Source organism: Gobio gobio, assembly GCF_949357685.1.
Source record: "Gobio gobio genome assembly, chromosome: 25".
Lineage (NCBI taxonomy): Eukaryota > Metazoa > Chordata > Actinopteri > Cypriniformes > Gobionidae > Gobio > Gobio gobio.
In genome coordinates, this window is record NC_137121.1 from 16729910 (window position 1) to 16752127 (window position 22218).

The 22218-nt window shown below is 36.7% G+C and overlaps 1 protein-coding gene across 2 annotated transcripts in view; it reads left to right on the top strand.

The window, feature by feature from the left end:
• The window catches only part of spon1b (spondin 1b), a 79583-nt gene extending 62155 nt beyond the window's left edge, over positions 1-17428 (top strand). The window contains exons 8-16 of one of the 2 annotated variants that reach the window (XM_079809347.1): positions 1054-1255; positions 2274-2414; positions 5031-5106; positions 5667-5852; positions 10575-10745; positions 10855-11022; positions 12344-12508; positions 12643-12900; positions 15708-17428. In XM_079809347.1, coding sequence (XP_079665473.1) covers positions 1054-1255; positions 2274-2414; positions 5031-5106; positions 5667-5852; positions 10575-10745; positions 10855-11022; positions 12344-12508; positions 12643-12900; positions 15708-15871 — 1531 coding nt within the window. In that variant the 3' untranslated portion in view covers positions 15872-17428. Of the gene's footprint in view, positions 1-1053; positions 1256-2273; positions 2415-5030; positions 5107-5666; positions 5853-10574; positions 10746-10854; positions 11023-12343; positions 12509-12636; positions 12901-15707 lie in introns of both variants that reach the window. The other variant, XM_079809346.1, reaches the window with a different exon arrangement.
• Positions 17429-22218: the final 4790 nt, after the last annotated feature.

The window sequence follows — 22218 nt, forward strand, 5'->3', positions numbered from 1 at the left end:
TTCTCGAGAGAATGCAAAAGCATTGACAAATAATTTTTCCTCCAGCAAACGCAAACTTTCTCCCAACGCATATTTTTTTCCAACCACCATGTCCCTTCAGGGGCTCCGTACAATTGAACATCTGGTTTGAAATAGACATAAGTCCACCAACTTACTTTCTTTAATAGACAGAGAGCAGCTGTCTGCTTGGATACTAGCTACACAGTCCAACCCTAATCATACACACCTGAACCAGCTACTCAAGGCGTTCAGGATTATTAGAAAGCTACATGCAGGTGAGTTTTTATCAGGGTTGGAGCTAAACTCTGCTGGACAGTGGCCCTCCAGGACTGACGTTGCCCATCCCTGGCTTAGATGAATTGGAGAAGAAGTAAACAGAGAAACATTGAGTCACCCCACCCCAAAATGACATTCCCACATACAGTGAAATAAAGTACCTTGAAGCTTGTTGCATTTAAAACACAGGTCCAGGGATATTAGGGTTACATTTATTTAATTAGTTATACAAGTTCTCAGTATCCAATTATATTGTAGTCGTCTCAACCGAGTATCAACGGTTTGCGTTTGCGCCTTTAAGCTTATTGTACCCCATTCATCCTTTGATTTTATTTACTTATTGTTGCAGACATTGTGCATGTCTTTGGGCATAGTCCTTGGTTTTGATTTCAAAACTTGAGTTTAATTCTCATCTGCCTGGAATGCATGGCTCTCTCTCTCTCTTCCTCTTTCTTCTGCTCTCAAATGTGGGCTATGAGAGTCATAAGGTGCTGGTTTCATGATGAATATTTAATGTGTTAATCAATAGATCCAAGTAACATCTTCAAACGCGCAGTCTGCTCCGCTCAAATGGCAACAGTTGCTTTGGTGATAGTTTGTTATCAGGGCAATTAGTTTGATTAATTACCATCTGCATGGATTCTAACAAATTATGCCTTAGCGAATAATACATGACACAGACTTCTTGTAAGTGGCGCTATGTTTGTGTACAGGCCTTCCTTTGAAACAACAACTTTATTTTTAGCTGGCTTCACCTTTTCCCTCATCTCCTCTCAGGCGTGCCGCCCCCTCGGCTGAGTTCTCGGTGGATCGAGTCCGTCATCTCATGTCATTCCTGACCATGTTGGGCCCCAGCCCTGACTGGAACGTGGGATTGTCTGGGGAGGACCTTTGCACCAGGGATTGCGGCTGGGTCCAGAGACTGGTGAAGGATCTGGTGCCGTGGGACGCCGGTACTGACAGCGGGGTCACTTATGAGGTCAGCTTTTATAGAGTGATTACATCATCACATTTAGAACATACCGTGAGAAAACTAAATAACACATTTGCACATTGTTCAGATAGTTTTCAAAATAATAATAATATATTATTATTAATAAAATAATAATAATTAAAATGTTAAAATATATTAAAAAATATGATTTAAAAAGTAATGTGCACCCTGATTAGTTCCAATCAGCTCTTAAGTTTATGATCAGTTGTTTCACATATGTGTCACATAAGTCACACATAACAGAACGAAGGTTATAATGTCAAATTAAATAAAAGATTTAATGGCATAAAAATGTTTTTAAAATGTTTAATCACATGCATTAACACATTAACTTTGACAGCCTTAATTATGATGGAATAATATTTTGTTTTGCCCTGAAGGTTTAATGTGGAAATTATATAAGCAAAAGCTACTTTGTAGCACATATTTTTAGTTTACTGCTTATGAATATACATAATCCAAGGCTACACTAGTTAAATAAATAAATACAGCAAAGAAAAAAGAGTGTGCAAATAAGGCAGTTTCTTCACTGTGCCCTATGTTGCTTCTAATGTCAATAACATCTTAATATTTACTCGAGCCCTTCAGTCTTTGCACATCCCAAATGCTAAGTGGAACCAGTGCTTGACACGCTGCCCCCTGCTGGTACAAGACAGTCCTAAGTTGTTCCTTGAAAGAAATAAAAAGTTGAAGCTTTAGAAGTTGAACTCAGCTTAACCGAACAGTTGGAGCAGCAGTTGGTCTTTGTTTTGCAGCGTTTCTCTGAAGGCGTTGGAGTGGAACGCAAGTAACTGTCAGGTGACCCAAAGTGCAGAGGCAGGAAACAAGGCCATAAATCACTCATAGAGGGAATATTACAGAGTGAATGAATGATGCATATGGAGTTGAAAGGTGGGAGGCCCTGGCAGATGGCATCGAAAAGTCACATACTCTACCTCTCTTTTTCTCTTTCCTTCTCTCCCCTCTCTCTCCTGTCACCCACCACTTGATATTTGTATCCAAGTCTCCCAATAAACCCAGCAATCCCCAGGAGCGGATTCGACCCCTCACCAGTTTGGATCACCCACAGAGTCCCTTTTATGACCCCTCCGGTGGCCCCATGGCACCCCTCGCCCGAGTGGTAGTGGAGAGAATCGCAAGAAAGGTGATTTTAAAAGCTAACATTTTTTAAATGTTCATGTCTTTTTAGTTTATAGTTGTTGTTCTATCATGACTCTCGAAGAGTTTAGCATGGTAATGGATATAGCAATGTTAATGTATTTTGTCTGCACAAATTACCTGTAGCAGATCTATACAGGTGGAGCTGGGGAAGGTGGAGGGTTTCAGAGGAACTCTTAACAGCGCACTGCAAACTGACCAACTATTTAAATGTTGAGCAGAAAGCTCATTGACTGCAGATGCAACAGGAACCAATCAGATTGTACCGTGTAGTTTACGATGTAATTGTCAGCAGGTTGCATTATCTAATCTATACTAAAAGTCCTTAAAATCAACTGAAATTTATTTATTTGTTTGAGGGCTGTTTCTGCGCCCCTATTTTTGAGAATTTTCTGAAAACGACATACCCAAATAAAAATGACTGCAGCTCTTAAACCCTATGGTCTATATTCATAAATCTGGTCTTATTTTGAACTAGACACCTGAAATTGTGGTACCCAAGAGTCATAATAACTCAAAGTAATATTGAAACAGAGTAAAATATGGTAAAATATACATGTAAGGGACTTTATTTTTGAGGATAAATAAAACATTTATGAGACTTTAATGTTAAGAGCTTGAAAATAACCTAAATATAAAACTGAATGTCTGATCATGTTTTGATTAAAATTTGAGGATGATACTCTCAAAAATGTAGCTTCTGTAAGCTTTTATGTCAAGAAAAGTCTAGGCGTCCTTTCAAAAAGGCCATTTATTTCAGAACATTTGTAATTGTAAAGAGTAGTTTTTCATTCAAATAAATCTGCAATAAATTGCAAATTATAATGGAATAACAGAAAAACTAAAGCAACTATTTAAGTGTAAAAAACTCATTTAGTTGATAAGAAGTGTCAGTCATAGAGTCTGCGCGCTCCATTGCGGTGTGTGCGAAAAAACTGTCAGGCCCCGCCGGTGTCATGGAGAAGGTGAGCAAGAGTAATATTCGCCAATAATGCTTACAAACACTTCGCACGATAAAGCCTTTTGATTGGTTACTACTTCGATCAATCAAACCTTTGCTGGCAAGGCATTGGCTAGGAATTGACTGACTTTATCCAACGAAAACCATGGGTGCTTTGACTGACACCTGGCAGAGTCAGTAATGCGCTTCCTGTATATAATGACTCATCAGAAAGCCTGTGATTGAAGGAGAGAGACCTGGGAGGATTCATATTATGCGGAAGAGACTAAGCTTGCAGGGGATATCGCCAGAATACTGACTACTGATTGATTACTCTAACTTAAAACGCTCATGCAAACAAAGGAGGATTTTTAGTTTTTCCCTATTTTTTCGTTATTTTGGATTAAAAAGTGGGATGCATTCTGAAGAGTGGACCCTTACACTGACATGTATGCTGGTGTTTTTTGGTTTTGTCTGATCTGATCTGAACGACAGGTGATGAAAGATGAGTACTGCGTTTATTATTTTAATGTTTACATGGCCGGTCCTTTAGCATTTCATTTAACCCTTTCCTCTCTGGTGTATTTATTGCAAAAACAAGTTCAGAACATGAATCTTGAGTGTTTAACCTTTCAAACGATGCATAGTTTGTGATAGTTGATTAAATATGTTGTATAAAACAAAAGTAAATAAAAGTACAGACACGCCCACTTCCGTCAACACCCGCCCACAATCCGCTGTGGGTTAAGAAGTTAAAAGAAAGTAATATTTTATTCAGCAAGGGTGCATTGAGATTATCAAAAGTGTTAAGAGCTTGAAAATAACCTAAATATAAAACTGAATGTCTGATCATGTTTTGATTAAAATTTGAGGATGATACTCTCAAAAATGTAGCTTCTGTAAGCTTTTATGTCAAGAAAAGTCTAGGCGTCCTTTCAAAAAGGCCATGTTACACAAATAAATCTATTTCAAATAAATGCTATTCTTTTGAACTTTCTATTCATCAAAGAATCCTGAAAATGTATCACTAAATTCACTTGTAGCATTTAACATGATTTTATATGTAATTTGTTTAGACAAAATGATATAACATTTTAATATTTGTTGGTTATTGGCCATAACATTGCGTATGTTCTTTTAAGAATCTGTTAATGTCTATTCCCTGTTTTTTTAAACATTCCCCATGAACAGCTGTGTTGTTTAATGTAGTTACTGACCCTGAATTGCTGAATCATAAAAGTCCATTTGCTAAACAAACTAAAGCAATTGCTTACAGAAATATGTCAAGGCAAGCAGTCGTGATGCACGAAAACTCCGCTCATAACACATCTGTTACCCTTCAAATGACAGTGTTTGGAGGATTCGATTCTATAATAATCCATTCTGGAACTTATCGGCATGATCCAGAACACTTAATATTCCACACCAGATGTTTCATCTCTATCTCACAGCTGGGAAGAATCTCATCTCAAGGCTTTTGAGTGGGGTAAAGCGTGGGATTGCCTCTAGCCAGCTAGTTTACAATCATCTGCCCCCGGAGAATCTTTCTTTTTTTCTTCTTCTTCTTCTTTTTTTGCCGGGCTTAGCGTGATAGTGATCAGATGGCAAATGGTGGATCTTATCAGGCACTGTGATGTTGATCCATGTTCTTCCAATCTGCAGGGAGAGCAGTGCAATACCGTGCCCGACACCATAGACGATATCGTGGCTGATATTGCTCAGGAGGAGAAGGAGGATGGTGCGTATGGCTACGCTATCTTATCCAATTTGTTGCACCTCATTTAAAAACATAGCCACCGGACAGTTTAATGAACAAGGCAGACAGCAGGTATCTTAGAGTAAACCTCCCAATGTCCCTTCTGTCACGGTTAAGTCAAACAACAAGAAGATGAAGAAGAACAATATGCTTTACCATGGTGCACTTCAATTATGTTTGTTGGCTAATGCACTGTGCCAGATAATTACCTGTGGTTTCCCTCCAGAGTTTCAGGAATGAAGAGATGAGGACTGGAATGAACAATGTGGAGCGGTGCTAGACTTACTTCTTTTAAAGCTAAAGAGCATCATTTCTGCCCTACTAGCAGCCATTAGTCCAGCTCCAGTGTTACTGTCAGGCTAGCCAGGGAATGTTTTGATAGCACCACTGGGAGGAATAAAAAAGAAACAAGGACAGAACGATACAAAGACACAAAGAAAAGCCATTTTTTTCTTACGAAATCCCCATTAAATGCCCTGCTAAACTGTCACTGCTTTTTATGAACCGTGAATCTTTTCACGGATCCACTTACTTTTCTGCAGGAGACAACACTCCAGAGACGTGCATCTACTCAAACTGGTCTCCGTGGTCGGCCTGTAGCTCCTCCACCTGCGATAAGGGTCGGAGGATGAGGCAGAGGATGCTAAAAGCGCAGCTGGACCCCATCATGCCCTGCTTGCACACCCAAGATTTTGAGCCCTGCATGGGGCCGGGCTGCAGCGAGGAGGGTGAGCAAGATAATGCTGGTCTCCAGCTCTCCAGCACATACAAAAGCCTTTGAGGCTGGCGGATTTAGAGATGGCTATCTCAGAGCGTGCCAGGAAGGAAGGTGCATGGGAAAAAAATGGAGGTGGAAGGAATAAAAATGTGCAGAAATGCATGCATGAAAAGCATTGATTTTTTTTGTCGGCTCTGAGTGGAGCATGTTATTAATTGATAGTCTTTTTACAGAGAGTAATGTAGAGAAATGCAAGGCCTCTGATTTCAAGGTTAAGAAAGCCTTATCCGACCTCAAACTGCTGCTGTGGAGTTTTATGCTCGCAATCTGCTTGAGCAGACCAAGGTATCGATTCCCTCGTTGGAGACGTAGACGCTATAAACCATAACCGTAAACTATAAATTGCTGTTTATCGTTTAAATGAATCAATAGGACATTTGCACTTTGGTTGGTTGGCCATTTGGGTCAGAGTGTAAAATCTTGGTAAGTTAAACTGCAAATAATGTTTTCTCGTTTGAGTGGTTGGCTGTCTTTACTTAAATCTGTGTATCTATACAACTGTAAGGGCTGCACAATTAATCAAATTAAAATCAAAATTGCTGTATGGCCTTCCATGAATTTAAGTAATATAGTTCTCATGCACTGTATGCTCTAGTAGGCATTATTCTCCAGTGTGACGGAAACGGGTCTTTACTTTTCCGCCAAAATAAAAGCTACAATTTGAAGGTTTAACAAACCAACCAATTGCTTAAGAGTGAAGAACTCATGATGGCAAAAATATATTTTACAGAATAGAAATTCAAATTTAAGAAATACATGTTCTAATTTTACAATACGTGACTTTGGACCACAAAACCAGTCATAAGTCGCACGGGTATATTTGTGGTAATAGCCAACAATACATTGTATGGGTCAAAATTATCGATTTTTCTTTAGGATATTAAGTAAAGATCATGTTCCATGAAGATATTTTGTAGATTTCAAACCATAAATATATATAAAAAAAAATTATTAGTAGTAGTAATATGCATTGCTAAGGACTTCATTTGGACGACTTTAAAGGCAATTTTCTTGTATCTCGGCCAAATATTGTCCTATCCTAACAAACCATACATCAACGGACAGCTTATTTATTTCCTCTTTCAGATGTATAATTGATGATAAAATCATAATTTCAATTTTAAAAAATTTACCCTTATGACTGGTTTTGTGGCCCAGGGTCATATATATTAAAATGTTCTAAATATTAAAATGTTTTCGGTACAATATTGCATACAGTACAATTAAAAAAATAATAATTTTAGAACATTCTAAAATATTCTAAATATTCATTTATTTTGTATACAATATTTGTATAAGATATGGTATACTATTGGATATAAATTCCTATTTTTTTATATATATTAAAATATTCTAAATAGTCAAAATATATCCGCTGCTCTATGAAGTGATGAACGGCACTTTGACTCCGAATTTTGTTTTATACAGTCGTGTGATATGGGAACATTACATTACTATAATAATTTACCTTGCAGCTACTTACAGTGAAGAAATATGGCGTTTTGGAAGACATTTATTTATTACAAATGTTGCTATTATTACTTACATTAAATATTGCAGAATATAAATCACTTTTATAGAGGCTGTTTTCATATTTTCTACATGTGTTTACAACATTTTTTATTACAAATTCAATAGTTTATTATTATTGATGTATTTTAGAAGTCCATGGTAATGAGGAGCATGGTTTTACCTGTGACTACCATGATCTTACAGTTTAACTATAAATAAAATTGCATTAGGGTAATTAAAGGATAATTCAACAAAACAGCTTTAAAGCCTGGATTCCATTAATTAAGGACAACACTTTTTTTTCTCTTTAAATGTTTTTTAATAGTTTTAATTAAATTTAATTCAATGTTATTTCAATGAGAGCCTCATGAAAGATAGATATCAATGTCTTACATAAATTAGGTGTTAACTTTAAAATATTGTTGTTTTTAAAGGGGTAGTTCAACCTAAAATGTGATCATTTACTCACTCTAATGTCATTAAAAACCTGAATGAATTTCTTTCTGTGTAACATATAATTTGAGTCTTTTTTTTTTTTTTTGTCCATACAATATTCAGTGGTAGGTTTGGTTGCCAACATTCTTCAAAATATCTTATTTTGTTTTTCACGGAAGAGAGTAAGTCAAAGAGGTTTGGAACAACTTGAGGGTGAGTAAATGATGACAGAATTTAAAAGCAGTAAATTCACTTTAATGCATCCTAGCTCAAATCAGTTCTTTACTGTCAAGATCATTTCTGTGCGACAAAAGTGCAATATTCAATTTGTGAACTGCATTTGCATTAAATTCAATAATATACATCATTATTTGTCCCTGTCCTAGTTTTATTTATTTACTCAAATTTAAGGCCCTAACCCCAGCAAAAACATTCACGGGGGGAACTCATGGGCCGGATGGGCTGGGTATGTCCAGGGACGAATTTTAGCCCCAGTCCAGCCCTGCCGTATTTGATTTAAAGAGAACAAGCATGGATGTCCTTCAAGACTAACTTTTTCTATTAACAGTCAAACTTTTTTTGTTGTGCAAAGCATGTTTTAACTTTAAGACAAAAGGCATAGTTTGTCATTTTTGCTGTTCCGCATGAGATCTGCTGATTTAGTTTGAGTTATTCTTGTTCTTTTGTGAGATGTTCTAACACATTGCAGTTCAAATGGCAATATCAGTAAGCAAAAATAACCACAATAAGACCAAATTGTGCAGCACCTGTGATGTGTTTTTTATTTTATCTGTCTGTCTGTTGCTCTGTCTCGCCAGCTGGCTTGCTGGTGACTTTCTCTCTTTTTTGTATCTGTCTGTCAGCGTATCTGCATCAACCCATCCGTCTACTTCATCTGTACCTCTCCATCCTCTGATCCGTCTGTTTTTCCACATCACGTCTTCATCCTGTCAACTCTGACGCCAGGCTTTCAAAGACGCTGAAGGCTGTTGTTTCTCACCATCGCTCGCTATTGATTAATAGAACTTGCATTGCTTTGCGTAGTCTCTCCTTTGTTTTTAATTAATAGGCCGTTAGGTGCCTGCATTGATTGATAATCCACCATCCCGTTGACAGGCCTACACTGGGGCCTCTGGGGACCCCATCAGGGCCACGTTTATTTACAGCTCTTATTAATGATTCACTTAGTTCTGCTTTATTAGGTAGTGCTCGCTGCACGTCCCAAATGGGGTCTGCAATTCTGCACTGGAGACAAATCTATGGAGAGTCGCCCCAAGTTCATCCATCGCCTCTGATAACAAATCTATTTACAAGCTCTGCCTTAGAGATAATTGGAACGGCTGAGGTGAGATAAAGCGTGGCTGGATCGGTCAGTTTGATCACATCTGTCAGCACTTTATAAGGGGAGAAAGGTGGAAGATATGAAAGATGAACTGTGGAGCATGGCAGCATTGAAGAAGGATAGAGGAGGATTGTAATCTTACAGTCTGTCATACATAAAGAAAGAGGATTATAGGAGCAGGTCACTGCATCGTATTGTTGTATATAGTGAAGAGTGAATATCTTGTATATGTTTTCTTTATCATAATAAAGAATGCAAGTAAGGGATGGCCAGCAAAAAAAAATTTTTTATTTATAATATGATAAATATTATTATTAAATTCTACACATTAAATAATACATATGATGTTGATTGTAATATTTTAAAATGTAATAATCATAATCACAAAATAGTTCATTATTATTATTAATATTATTACATACTACACATTGAATATTACATTTGATGTTAATTATAATATTGTATAATTTAATAATAATAATGAAAAAAATGAGTTATGAGTATATACTCATTGCAAACATTATAGGCTAAGTATATAATTAATAAATTCTACACATTAAATATTAAATTTGTTTTAATTATAATATTGTATAACTTAATAATAATAGTAATAATAATAATTGCAATAAACATTGTTTTTACAATAATGACGACAAACACATTTGTGGCAAATAGTATAGTTCATTATTATTATTATTATTATTAAATTCTTCACATTAGAAATTACATTTGTTAATTATAATATTGCATAATTTAATAATAATAGTAATAATAATAATTTCAATAAAAAATTGACAATATAGTTAATTACTCTTATTGCAAACTTAATAGGGTAAGTATATTATTATTAAATTCTGCACATTAGATATCAAATTTGTTGTTAATTATAATATTGTGTGATTTATTATTATTATTAATAATCACAATAAACAAATTTGTGGCTGATAACAATTATTATTAAATTATACAAATTAAATATAAAATTTTATGTTAATTATTATATAGTGTGATTAAAAAAAAATCCTGACACAGTAATAAACTTTATTATTATATAATTTATTATCATATATTAGCCTGTTTCAAACTTACCACATTGATATAATTTATACCACGTTCTCTGAGCCCACTTTACGCGGTGCATCCTGAGATGCTTTTTAAACAGTTCAATTACGAATATATTTTTGTCAAGGAACTCTTTGTCCACAAAATACATTTCAATCATTTAAGCATAAATCTTTGAGTCAAAAGCTTTTTAAGATAATGAGAAACATAAATTCAGTCAAATGTGTCCATTCATTCATCACCTGATCTCGGAGTATACTTTTAAGAAAGTTTTGTGCCATACAGTACCTCACTAGCATATGACTGTGTTCTGTTCCCTAGAGGCGTCCACATGTATGATGTCGGAGTGGATCAGCTGGTCTCCGTGCAGCGCCTCATGTGGCATGGGCATGAGGTCCAGAGAGAGATATGTCAAGCAGTTCCCAGAGGACGGCTCCAGCTGTACACTGCCAACCGAGGAGACAGAGAAGTGTGCGGTCAACGAGGACTGTTGTAAGTTATACATATATGTTGTGTTCATGTTTTTATGGACAATCGGTGTCAAATAACTATCCTAAAGTCTACACCAGTAATGTTAGACACATGTATGTGTGTGTTTTAGCACCCAGTAGCTGTGTGGTGACCGAGTGGGGTGAGTGGGAGCCCTGCAGCGTGAGCTGTGGACTGGGGATGAGGAGGAGAGAGCGCATGATGAAGATGGAAGCCTCTGATGGCTCGCCCTGTCGAGTGGAGCTGGCGGAGGCAGAGAAGTGCATGATGCCTGAGTGCAGTAAGTATGAAGCCGCAAAACGTCAATTCAGTCAACTCACCCCTCATGGGCCAGGCAAGATGCCCTGCTTCGCCAAGCTTGATTCATTACCAGAATTCCTCTTTGGTGCTAGTCGATTTCTAATTAGACCTGCTTGTCACTTGCCCCGGGTTGAGCTGCACCAGCCGTTCATAAGGTCTCATTTAAATTGAGGCGTCAAGTTCTTCACACTTGGGGTTTTGTAAATACTCGTCACTAAGTCGGTACTTAATTTGGCTGCACCATTTGTTATTAAGGCAAGACATAGCAGGTAAAGTAATGCATAGTCACATAATATGACCTTTATTTATCCAATAATCAGCCTTCATGTGTATAAATAGAAGTAGATGAAGGCTGTCCATTTCAGTTTTAACTTGTAATGGCTGATGCTTCAAACTGAACAGTAATTCAGTGTACCATTTCAATATTATATATAAATAATAATACATCCATTTTATAATATATAATAATAAATAAAATATAATAAATAGGACATTTAAATATGTAAATATTCAGGAATTATTGAAAATGGCAATAAATAAATACCAGTACAGTAGACTGAAAAGATATTCATTAATTCATTCATTTTTATTAAAACATTATTATTAAATATTTTTATTCATTCATTCATTTATTTATTCTGCACATATGATAATCATATTTCTTTGTTTGATTAGTTATTTATGCACGTTAAGTTGTAATAATAATAATAAAAAAATAATTTTTCAAATAAATGTGACTGGTGAATCAAAATTGTTTTTTAATTAAATATGATTGATCTATAGTGGATGAGAAAGCAAGTATGCATCATGGCAACGTTCTTATCTATTTATGCACATTTATTATTGATAATAGTAATAATCATACTTTTTCTGTCAAGTAAATGTGACTGGGGAATCATAATGATTTTACTTAAATATGATTGATCTATAGTGGGTGAGAAAACCAGTATGCATCATGGCAAAGTTCTTATCTATTTATGCACATTTATTACTGATTATAGTAATAATCATACTTTTTCTGTCAAGTAAATGTGACTGGGGAATCAAAATTATTTTACTTAAATATGATTGATCTATAGTGGGTGAGAAAACCAGTTTGCATCATGGCAAAATTCTTATTTATTTATGCACATTTATTATTAATAATAGTAATAATCATACTTTTTCTGTCAAGTAAATGTGACTGGTGAATCAAACTTTTTTTTTGTTTTTACTTGAACATGATTGATCTATTGTGGGTGAGAAAAAGTATGCATCATGGCAAAGTTGATAACCTGTGTAATGTTGTATTAACCCTGTAGATGCAGTGGTGTGTATGCTGTCTCCGTGGTCAGACTGGGGAGAATGCAGTGTGTCCTGCGGCGTGGGCATGCGTTCCCGCCAGCGCATGCTGAAGACGCCCGTAGAGCCCAGCCTGTGCCCAGATGAGCTCGAGCAGGTTGAAAAGTGCATGTTTCCTGAATGCCGTGAGTAACACACACACACAAACACACACCTTTACTTGCTATCAAAATGGAGACATACCAAGTAGATGCACAGAAATGCACAGATGGGTGAAATTCTGCCTTTTTAACTAATTCAATTCTTCTTCCAGCCACAGACTGCATGCTGTCGGAGTGGTCAGGGTGGTCCGAGTGCAATAAGTCTTGCGGGAAGGGTCACATGATCCGCTCACGAATGGTCAAGCTAGAGCCTCAGTTCGGGGGCCTGGCCTGCCCCGAGACGGTCCAGAGGAAGAAATGCAAGATCCGCAAGTGCACGAGAGGCTCCCGCGCCAGCGACAAGAGGAAGAGACAGGAAACTCCAGACAGGAGGAGAGCAAAACAGAGCAGGGAGTCTGTGGCAGAGGAGAACTCAGGTCCAGAATTATTTAGTATTTACTTGTTGCAAATTTAGCTCTCTGTCAACAGATCCTTCCTGGAAGCAGGAATTATGTTAATTGCACTTGGATTGTGCAACTGAATCTGACTTTAAAGTCAACCTGAAGTCAAAGTTGACCTATTTTTTACATGTTCCTGGTTTTACTTTGCATGATTCGTCGGTGGAAGTTAATCCAAAGAAATTGTCTTTGCAATCTTGTATCAAAATGTAATAACCTTTTTGGCTGATAGCTGATATGAGGTGGGTAGAAAAACTATATTTCAATGCTGGGGAATGCCAAAGTTTGGGATCAAAGGCAAAAGTATTGAACATTTCAAATAACAATTTTGGGTAACACTTTAGAATAATGGTCATTAGTTAACATTAGTTAACTACATTAGTTAACATTAACTAATAATGAACTGCACTTATAAAGCGTTTATTAATCTTTGTTAATGTTAATTTCAACATTTACTACTGCATTATTAAAATCTTGTTAACATTAGTTAATGCACTGTGAACTAACATGAACAAACCATGAACAGCTGTATTTATATTAACTAACGTTAACAAAGATGAAGAAATACAGTAACAAATGTACTGCTCATTGTTAGTTCATGTTAGTTAATACATTAACTAATGTTATCTAATGACCATTATTCTAAAGTGTTACCCAATTTTGTTTTTAAAGTTACCATTTGGATACATCAAGATTATATGAAATGCCCTTTTTTCAATCCAACCAAGTCTCGCTCAAATTTTTCTCATTGAATATTCCATTTTACACAGAAATATCTTATATTATGGTAGTAAAATGAGTATAATTTCTTGTTGCCCTCTTACCTATACGTTAATTTCCTTTGCATATTTTTCCTGGAAACTGGTAATTGCTCTGTTCTAGGGCTGCCAGTAACGACTATTTCTATATTGATTAATCTATTGACTAATTTATCGATTAATCGATTAATTTATCGACTAATTTATCACAATCATTTTCAACAATTTTACTTAAAAACATTTAATTTACTTAACAACTTACCCAGTCGAATAAAAATATTGACGTCGACTAATTAACAGCGTCGATTGTATCTACCAATCGCGACAGGCCTACTCTGTTCCCAAACATAGTAAAAGACAGGGAAGTAATAATGCACACTAATTTTGTAAATATTATTACAATTTAAAATAGTTTGTTTTCTATTTGAATATATTTCAAAATATAATTTATTCCTGTGATGCAAAGTTGATTTTTCAGCATTACGCCAGTCTTCAGTATCACATGAACCTTTAGAAATCATTCTAATATGCTGATTTGATCAAGAAACAATTCTTATTATTATTGTGTTGTGCTTAATATTTTTGTGCAAACAGTGATACTTTTTTGATGAATAGTAAGTTTAAAAAAAAAATTTATTTGAAATCTTTAGTTACAATATAAATATCTTTACTGTCACTTTTGATGAATTTAATACAAATTGCTGAATAATGAAATGATTAATAAATAAAAAACATACTCACCCCAACGATATTTGAACAACGTTTCAAACCAGTCACTTATGAGGTGCCATCTTAAAAAGGCTACTATGTTTTGGAACAGAGCTAATATTTTTGTTATTGATCAAATTGTTCTCCTATGTGCCCTGTAAATCCTCCATATTGCTCTGATCAATACATCACATCTTTTAAAGCTCTGCCACTCTCTGAGCCAGAGCATCTTTTACACACACACACACACACACACGTCGTATTGTCAGCATATGATGAAGTGATTCAGTACGGCCACAGATGGTGATGTAGTGGATGTCCCAGGCTCATTGTACAAGGGAAGTCTCTCTGGTCTTGTAACTCATTTCGACCACACACACACACACACACACACACACTAATACATCACCTTTAACTGTGCTGTCCCCATCATCTGTGGAGGACACTGGTAATCTTCATTCTTGACACTTTATTTTGGTCGCCACCTTCTTAAGAGGAAGTGAAACGCTCTTGATAACCGCCTCCCCCCTTTTTGAGGATTGAAAATGCACTATTCAAACTTAAATGGTTGCAATTCATTAATGCTTTCGGAATACAGAACCAAGGTCTCTTTTTGAATTAACTCAGCAGATTATTGCTGGAGTCAAAGCACTTCAAAAAATGAAAGTGTAAAAAGTTATAGAAGTTTGTTTACTGTAAATCAAATATACTGCACTAAACATTTTTTATTTAATACAAAATATATATTTTACAAAATAATTTGGACTGCAATTGCTAGATAATCAAAGATGTATGTCTTACCAAGTTGTGTTTCCAATATCATCAAAATTGAGGTTGCTGTTGCATTTTATTTAGGCACTATACCAAAAATGACATCGGTGACACCCCCACTCTATTGACATTTTTAGGATTTGTTCTCCTTTTGCAAAGTAATATATTTCTGTCACAATATCACTTCTATCACAAAACAGGTGGAACCCTGAGTCTTAAGGTCTGAGTCCGAAATTCTGAGTCCGAGTCGGTTTTCCATATTCGTCATCCAGTGGGCTCTGAATTGTCAAAACCCCTCTCAAAATGCTTGCTTTGGATGCAATTTCGGAGGCAGTGTGTAAACGTGATTGACACAACGTGGGATAGTATTTATTTTTTAAAGCACGGACGAAAATTTCGGACTCAGTGTGCAAGGACCTTTATACCTTTCCAACAATATGTGTTTTGTCAAAATTAGATTTGATAATGAAATATTGCAGTAGATTTTGTAAAATTTGAAACATGAGACTTGTAAGAAGAAGTACCGTTTCTTTTACTCTCTTCCAACAGCCTGTCCGATACGCCCGTGGTCCAGCTGGACGGAGTGTACCAAGCCGTGCGACGGGGGGATACAAGAACGCGTGATGAACGTAAAGAAGAAGGGCAAATCCTCACAGTCCAACCACTGCAAAAACAAGAGGGAGGTCCGCGCATGCAATGTGCACCCGTGCTAAAAGTGACTCTCTATCACTGTAATACACACACACACCCCAACACACACAGACGCAGCCCTTAAAGAGGCTGAATAGGGCAGAAACAGCATAGTTTTTAACCCAGGGTTTCCAGAACCGGGACCGGCGAGGTATGTGTGTTCCAGTTACAGCTTGTAGGATTTTAGTGTAACACACACGTGGACCAGGCCTGTTATCCGTGATTAGTTTTAGATGCCGCCTTAGCGGGCGTATATACTGTATCAATGTATAACCGACACTCTTCAGTACCAACTTCACTAAAAACATCAGTGTGCACTTCTTTTTTTTAAACAATAATTACAGTTTCCTTTCGTCTGTTATGCACAACCACCTTCTTTTGGGGGTCAAAAGTGATACATAGCATTCCTGTAAAAAAAAAAAAAAACATGGACTGCATCCGAAATCGCATACTTCCCTACTATATAGTAGGCAAAAAACACTGTGACAAAAGAATTGTCCGAATTCACAGTACTCATATAAGAGTAGGCAAAAAGTACCCAGATGACCTACTACTTTTGGCAAGTGTGCATACAATGGACACTTTACTATCCCATGAGGCCACGGGAGAGGATTTGTGAATGTCAGTGAAGCGACGTAAATGATATTGTAGGTCACATTACATCATTATGAATGTAGTATATAAGAATTATACTAATGCATACTATATAGAACATACTTTTTTAGCGGTTGCAAAGTACGCTATTAAAAATAAAGGCTCTATTGGCATCAATGGTTCCATAAAGAATCTTTAACATCCATAGAATCTTCCCAAGGTTCCTTGTAGTGGAAAAAGGTTCTTTGTTCAGATTCACTTGTACACAAATTCAGAGTGTTCTAGTTCAATATAAGCACCTACTCTAGAGAGTATGCGATTTCAGACACAGCCATGGTTTTCTGCATCCAATAAAGCATTTTGGATGCAATCTCATTTTGGTTTGTAAAGGAAGACGGGGAGTTTACCGCCAGCATTTCAGTTTCTAATCCGAGGCCGCCTCTATTGAGCGATATCAAGGTGGGTCACCCACAATCGATGGCCAATTGATTCGGACAGCAAGTGTTTGGTGAGGACGGAGGATTTTTCATTTTTTTTTATCGATTTGTCGGAAAATATAACCTGAATACAGGCTTAGAGACATGCATTGGCCGGTCTATGGATAGTTTAACATTGTATTCCTGAACTAAAAAGCACAGGTAAGCATAACCATTCGACTTTTGGTATTATTTTATAAATCGTGATATATTAACTTGGAGTTGAAAATAGATTGTGACTTTTCATTGCATTATTAGATGTATAAGAGGCTAATGTAAAATATTAACTCATCTGTAGGGACAGAAGGCATTTAAAATAGACATTTTCTTACTTTTATTGTGGAATTTTGGTATGTTTAGTTTCAAAAAGTCTTGCCAAAGTCAAGTGTGGATTTTCTTCATTTCTCTCTCGCTCACTCTCTCCCCTTTTTTCATTTCACTTATCCCTTCCTCTGCAATATTCTGCTATTTTGGAATAAATCTTTACAATAAAAGTTTCTGTGACTACATGTTTTGGATTGCTTATTTAGACAGTGTTTTTAATTCATATTCTTTGCTGATCTAGGACAGTTCTTTCGTGTGACCACTAAGGGGAGACAGAGACTGGAGTTGCGCTACATAATGTCTTAATGCATCAGTTCCGTCACCAAGTGGCATCCGTGCGTTTATATTTCAGTTTCTCGACAGACTCGGCTGCAGGATGAGGAATAGGTGAGCCAAAAACGAAAGTTCTGTTATAAATTATCACCCTCATGTTATTGTTATTCAGAATTGGGGACTGACAGTCTCCGCCACTATTCCCTTTCATCGTATATGACGTGTTGTTTGTGTTTCACAAATGACTCTTATCAAGCAAGCAAGAATGTGTATTTTTTAGTAAAACGTCTTACGTTTTAGCCTGTTACACTTTGGTAAAAGCCAGAGCTGTTACACGGCAAACGCACATCATACACTTATTTAGGTTTGAACTTTACACCGCGCGCCTTTTAAACCTTTAATGAACACTCCAACGTTTATTTAGCTTGACAAGTGTGGGGTAAACGGCCCAGAGGCACTATAGCCTACTTAAAACACAGGAGATTTTCCTCTCTTCCTAAACATGATAGGAGCAATTTATTGTTAGAACCCATATCATGTCTAGGCTAGCACTGGGCACAGAAATTAATTAAACTGGGCCAAACACAGCAGCTTGGTAGTCATGGTAACACACGCTAAAGCCTTATATTTTGCATGAAAGAAGACCTGGGTAAGTTTCTGGATGAAAGTTTGGCTTATGAATATTAATGAGACTTTGTGACGTTTTCACATTTGGCCTGCTTGATTTGAGAGCTACTCAAGAAGTCGGTAAAACCAGAATATGGGACAAAAGTTGTGAACAGTCCTTTCAGCCATTTTATTTTGTAATATTTTTTATTATTTTTTGTACAAGTATTATAAAAGATATTGCAAATAATATACAGTAGTATATTATATAATAATAAACTAAATAGATGCGTCTGCAAATAAATAATTTCGCCCGGAAGGGGCGATTCATTAAATAAACCCTTTTCAAAGTAAAATGTTTTAACGGTCAATCGGTCATCAACATCATAAATACTGCAAAGTTTTTATATTCCCAGTTTTAAAAAAAAAACACTATATTTTGTATTATATATTAACTTTGCATGAGTGGTGCAGGTATGACGTCACCCTTTAGGCCAGCCGGCAGTTAGCATCACACATGGTATAATTTATCAATATGTTATATTATTCCCCCCAGTTTTTTTTTGTTGTCTTTTTGTTGTTTGTATTCTGTTGTAATTTGTGATAACTCGTGTATTGTTTTGAGCATCAATAAAAAAATAAGAAAAAAAGCATCACACATGGTTTCCTAGGGGTGGGCGATACTGCAAAATTTGCTATCGATCAGATACCACGTAAATCCAGGGCCAGTATCACCGGTACCAATACAGATACTTTCTACTTTTAAAAGCATGCACTTGAACTTACATGTGCTTTCCTTTACGGGAAAGCAGTGTGTCATGATTTATGAGGTGAATGAATCATTAATATGCTAAATCTGAATACATTTTCATGACCATTGACCACTAAAAGATTTTGTGATTTGTGCTCTCGACACACCTTTAATTACATTTATTCATTTATTTACATACTACTCTACATTACTGAAGTAAAACCATTGTTAATTTTTGTAAAGGGCTGCCATTGACATGGCTTTGTGTACACTTTCTATTTGTTTATTGTTTCTCTGCCATTTATAAGCATTGTTTAGGGTTCCTTTTCCCAAACCCATCTTCAGCCTGGCTTATGATCATATGCTTATGCTATTAGGAAATGCAGCCCTATTTGAACACGCACTTTGAGCGAAACGTCAGCAGCTAACGCTGTCTGTGATTGATTGGTTCCGTCTTATATGTTCAGAAGAGCAGGAGAAATAGTTACATCCTACGCAATTATTCGCTAAAATAGTTTATTTTCCACTAAGAAGCTTATTTTTCGCACTGAATTTCGTGCTAAATAAATAAAGTTACTGGTAAAAAAAAACACACCTTATTCGATCCTTTCGATACAACATCAGTATTGAAAGTATCGATATTTCAGGATCGATACGCCCACCCCTAAAAACCCAATAGGATTTTTCCATAGGCTTTTGGATTATTGCAAAAAAACAAGTTATGTGATCAACAAAAGTTTATGACACTTGCACGTTTTGTCCATCAATATAATTATCACAGATGAACACAACTTTTAAGAATTTTGAAGCCTAAATGCAGTCGCCAGAAGTAAAAGGCTAAAGGTAGGCTATAAATGGACTACATCACAGCCCCACGACTTCAACGTCATCATCACTAAGCCATTCATCACTTTCAGTTTTTATCTAATAACATTTCCCCCGAAAATTTGCGTTAAACTAGTTTATAAGAGCACAATTATAAGCATAATAAGACTGTAAAAGCGGACTGAGATTACCTGCTCGGCATGATGTTTAATGTCCCAACAGCCTCTGTAGTCCCATTTAGCCACTAGTTAGCAACCGTCTTTTTCAAGACCTGTAACCACACAAAAAATCACGAGTGGGTAATACTGATGTATTTTATGTTGTAGAATAAAACGTGAAGAGCTTGTGTTCACCATAGACCTTATTTCAGCCATTTAACCCAAAAAAAAACATTGACTTCAGCACATGGAGCGGAAGTGCTAAAATGCTAACTCGTTAGGATCAACCAAATATGTTGATCCAGGAACATTGGCAAAATCATGGTGACCCAGCCCTGTAGATCCACTCAAAAGAGTCATTCGTTTGTGAATCAAACTCCACTGTTTGTAGGGTACGGCAAGTTCACTAAACAACCGTCTTGTTCGAGTAAATTGTTCGGGAATCGAATATCTTGCTTCGTTGTTTCTTGTGTCGGAAACTAAACCAGAAGTGCATCTGAACTATACTTGTAGCCTACATGTTTAATGCGTCACTCAAGTGTACTTTGACTTCACAGATGTTTTGACATCATACGCTATGACATCAGTAGAACATGTCTGCTACTCTGCTCTATTTGGCCCATAAGGTGAGTCAGTTCAGGTTGCCTGACATTGTTAAATGCTACATATTCATTTGGCTACATGGTTTTCAGCGAAGTTGATTTCTTTCAATTATGCCTCCCCTACATTCAGATTTTGCTTAAAGGTTTTCCAAAGGTTATGACCCTAACTTTAAAAAGCATGTTATTGTCAGTGGTGGAAACCATGGGAACATAATGGTCCTATTGTAGAGGACCATGAAGCACATAATAATGTGCAGGAGACAAGGTTTTCAGATGTTGGTAACAAATGAAACGCGTTTTAGAAAGACATTCTGTGCATTTGTATGTTTCCTGGAGCCTATTGTGACGTGAATGCTCAATTGCAAGGCATAGAGAATAGCAAAATTATTATTGTGTGTTTTCAAATGTCACAACGCATTTCGCAAAAAGAGAATTTGAAATGTTAATCTTTCAGACATTGGATAGAAGGCCGTTCAATCTCTTGAGAACAACAGAATGCAATTCTGCTTTTAAGCAATTCATAAGTGCCACAAACAGCCCAAAGCGAGAAAGAAAATTATGTGGATTTTGTCTTTAACTATAACGGTTAGATGTTGCCTATTCAGGTTGATTTTTCTTTGTATGCTGCACAAACCGTCCCTGAATGTTTGAACCTTTACCTGTGAGGAGAGTGGCCCGTAAAACAATGCTGACAAGTTGTATATTCTGCCATAATGTGTGAGGGGAATTCAGGCTCTGTTGGTTTTAGTTTCTCTTTCTACTAAAGGAACATGAAGAACATTGAAGTTTATGTTCAGTGAGTCTGTAAGCTGATAACTCAAGAACGACAAAGCTTTGTGAAGCACTGAATGCACCCACACACTACAAGAAAATCAACCTGATTTTGATTTGAACCCTAACCCTTCCGACAATTATCTTGACGTTTCTATATATTATCTTATCAGATATTATTGTGTTGTGAGGTGTGTTAAGAGTGACTACATTTCTAGAAGTGGGTTACTCATAGCCGGACTATATTGGGTCTACTCCCGAGCCTGCGCTCTACTAGCACCACCGCCTCTGGCAGCCACTCGCGGTCTTCTCTCTTTCGCGCTGCCCGAACTCCTCAGCACCGCGATCCCCCTCAGCAGCGAGGGCTCTCCGACAGCATGTCCCTCCTTCCTCCCGGGTTTCGGCACCCATGTAACGCAGTTCCTATGTTCAGGGAAGAAAGAGGCGGGAACCGACGAACATTCAAAAGACTTTAATCAAATAAATAAATAAAATGAAAGTAAAAGCGGCAGCCCCTCACAATCGACTGCGGCATACATACATAAACAAAACACAACTTAAAATCCAGGTCGGGTCCTCTCTCGTCCTTCACTGTCGTCGCTCCTCCTTTATGCTCCCGTCACTCCTCCGTGAGACACGAGTCCCTCAGCCTCACTGCTCGCCACAATTCAATTCAATTCAATTCAAATTTATTTGTATAGCGCTTTTCACAATACACATTGTTTCAAAGCAGCTTTACAGAAAGTGCATTTCATAAATGTACATTGAAAAATGTTAGGAAGAGAATGTTAAAGAAAAATGTTAGAATAAGTTAATCAATCATGTATTATTTTAGGCCATAACAACGCTGGCGTTGAGTCGTCTCTTCACAGGCTAGTGTCCCGAGATAACAACAGAAAAGCAGATGGGAAATAATTAGCATAGCTGCTGTTCAGAATATTAATGCTTTTGATCCGATTTAACTGTAGGATAAAAGGTAATTATAATGTG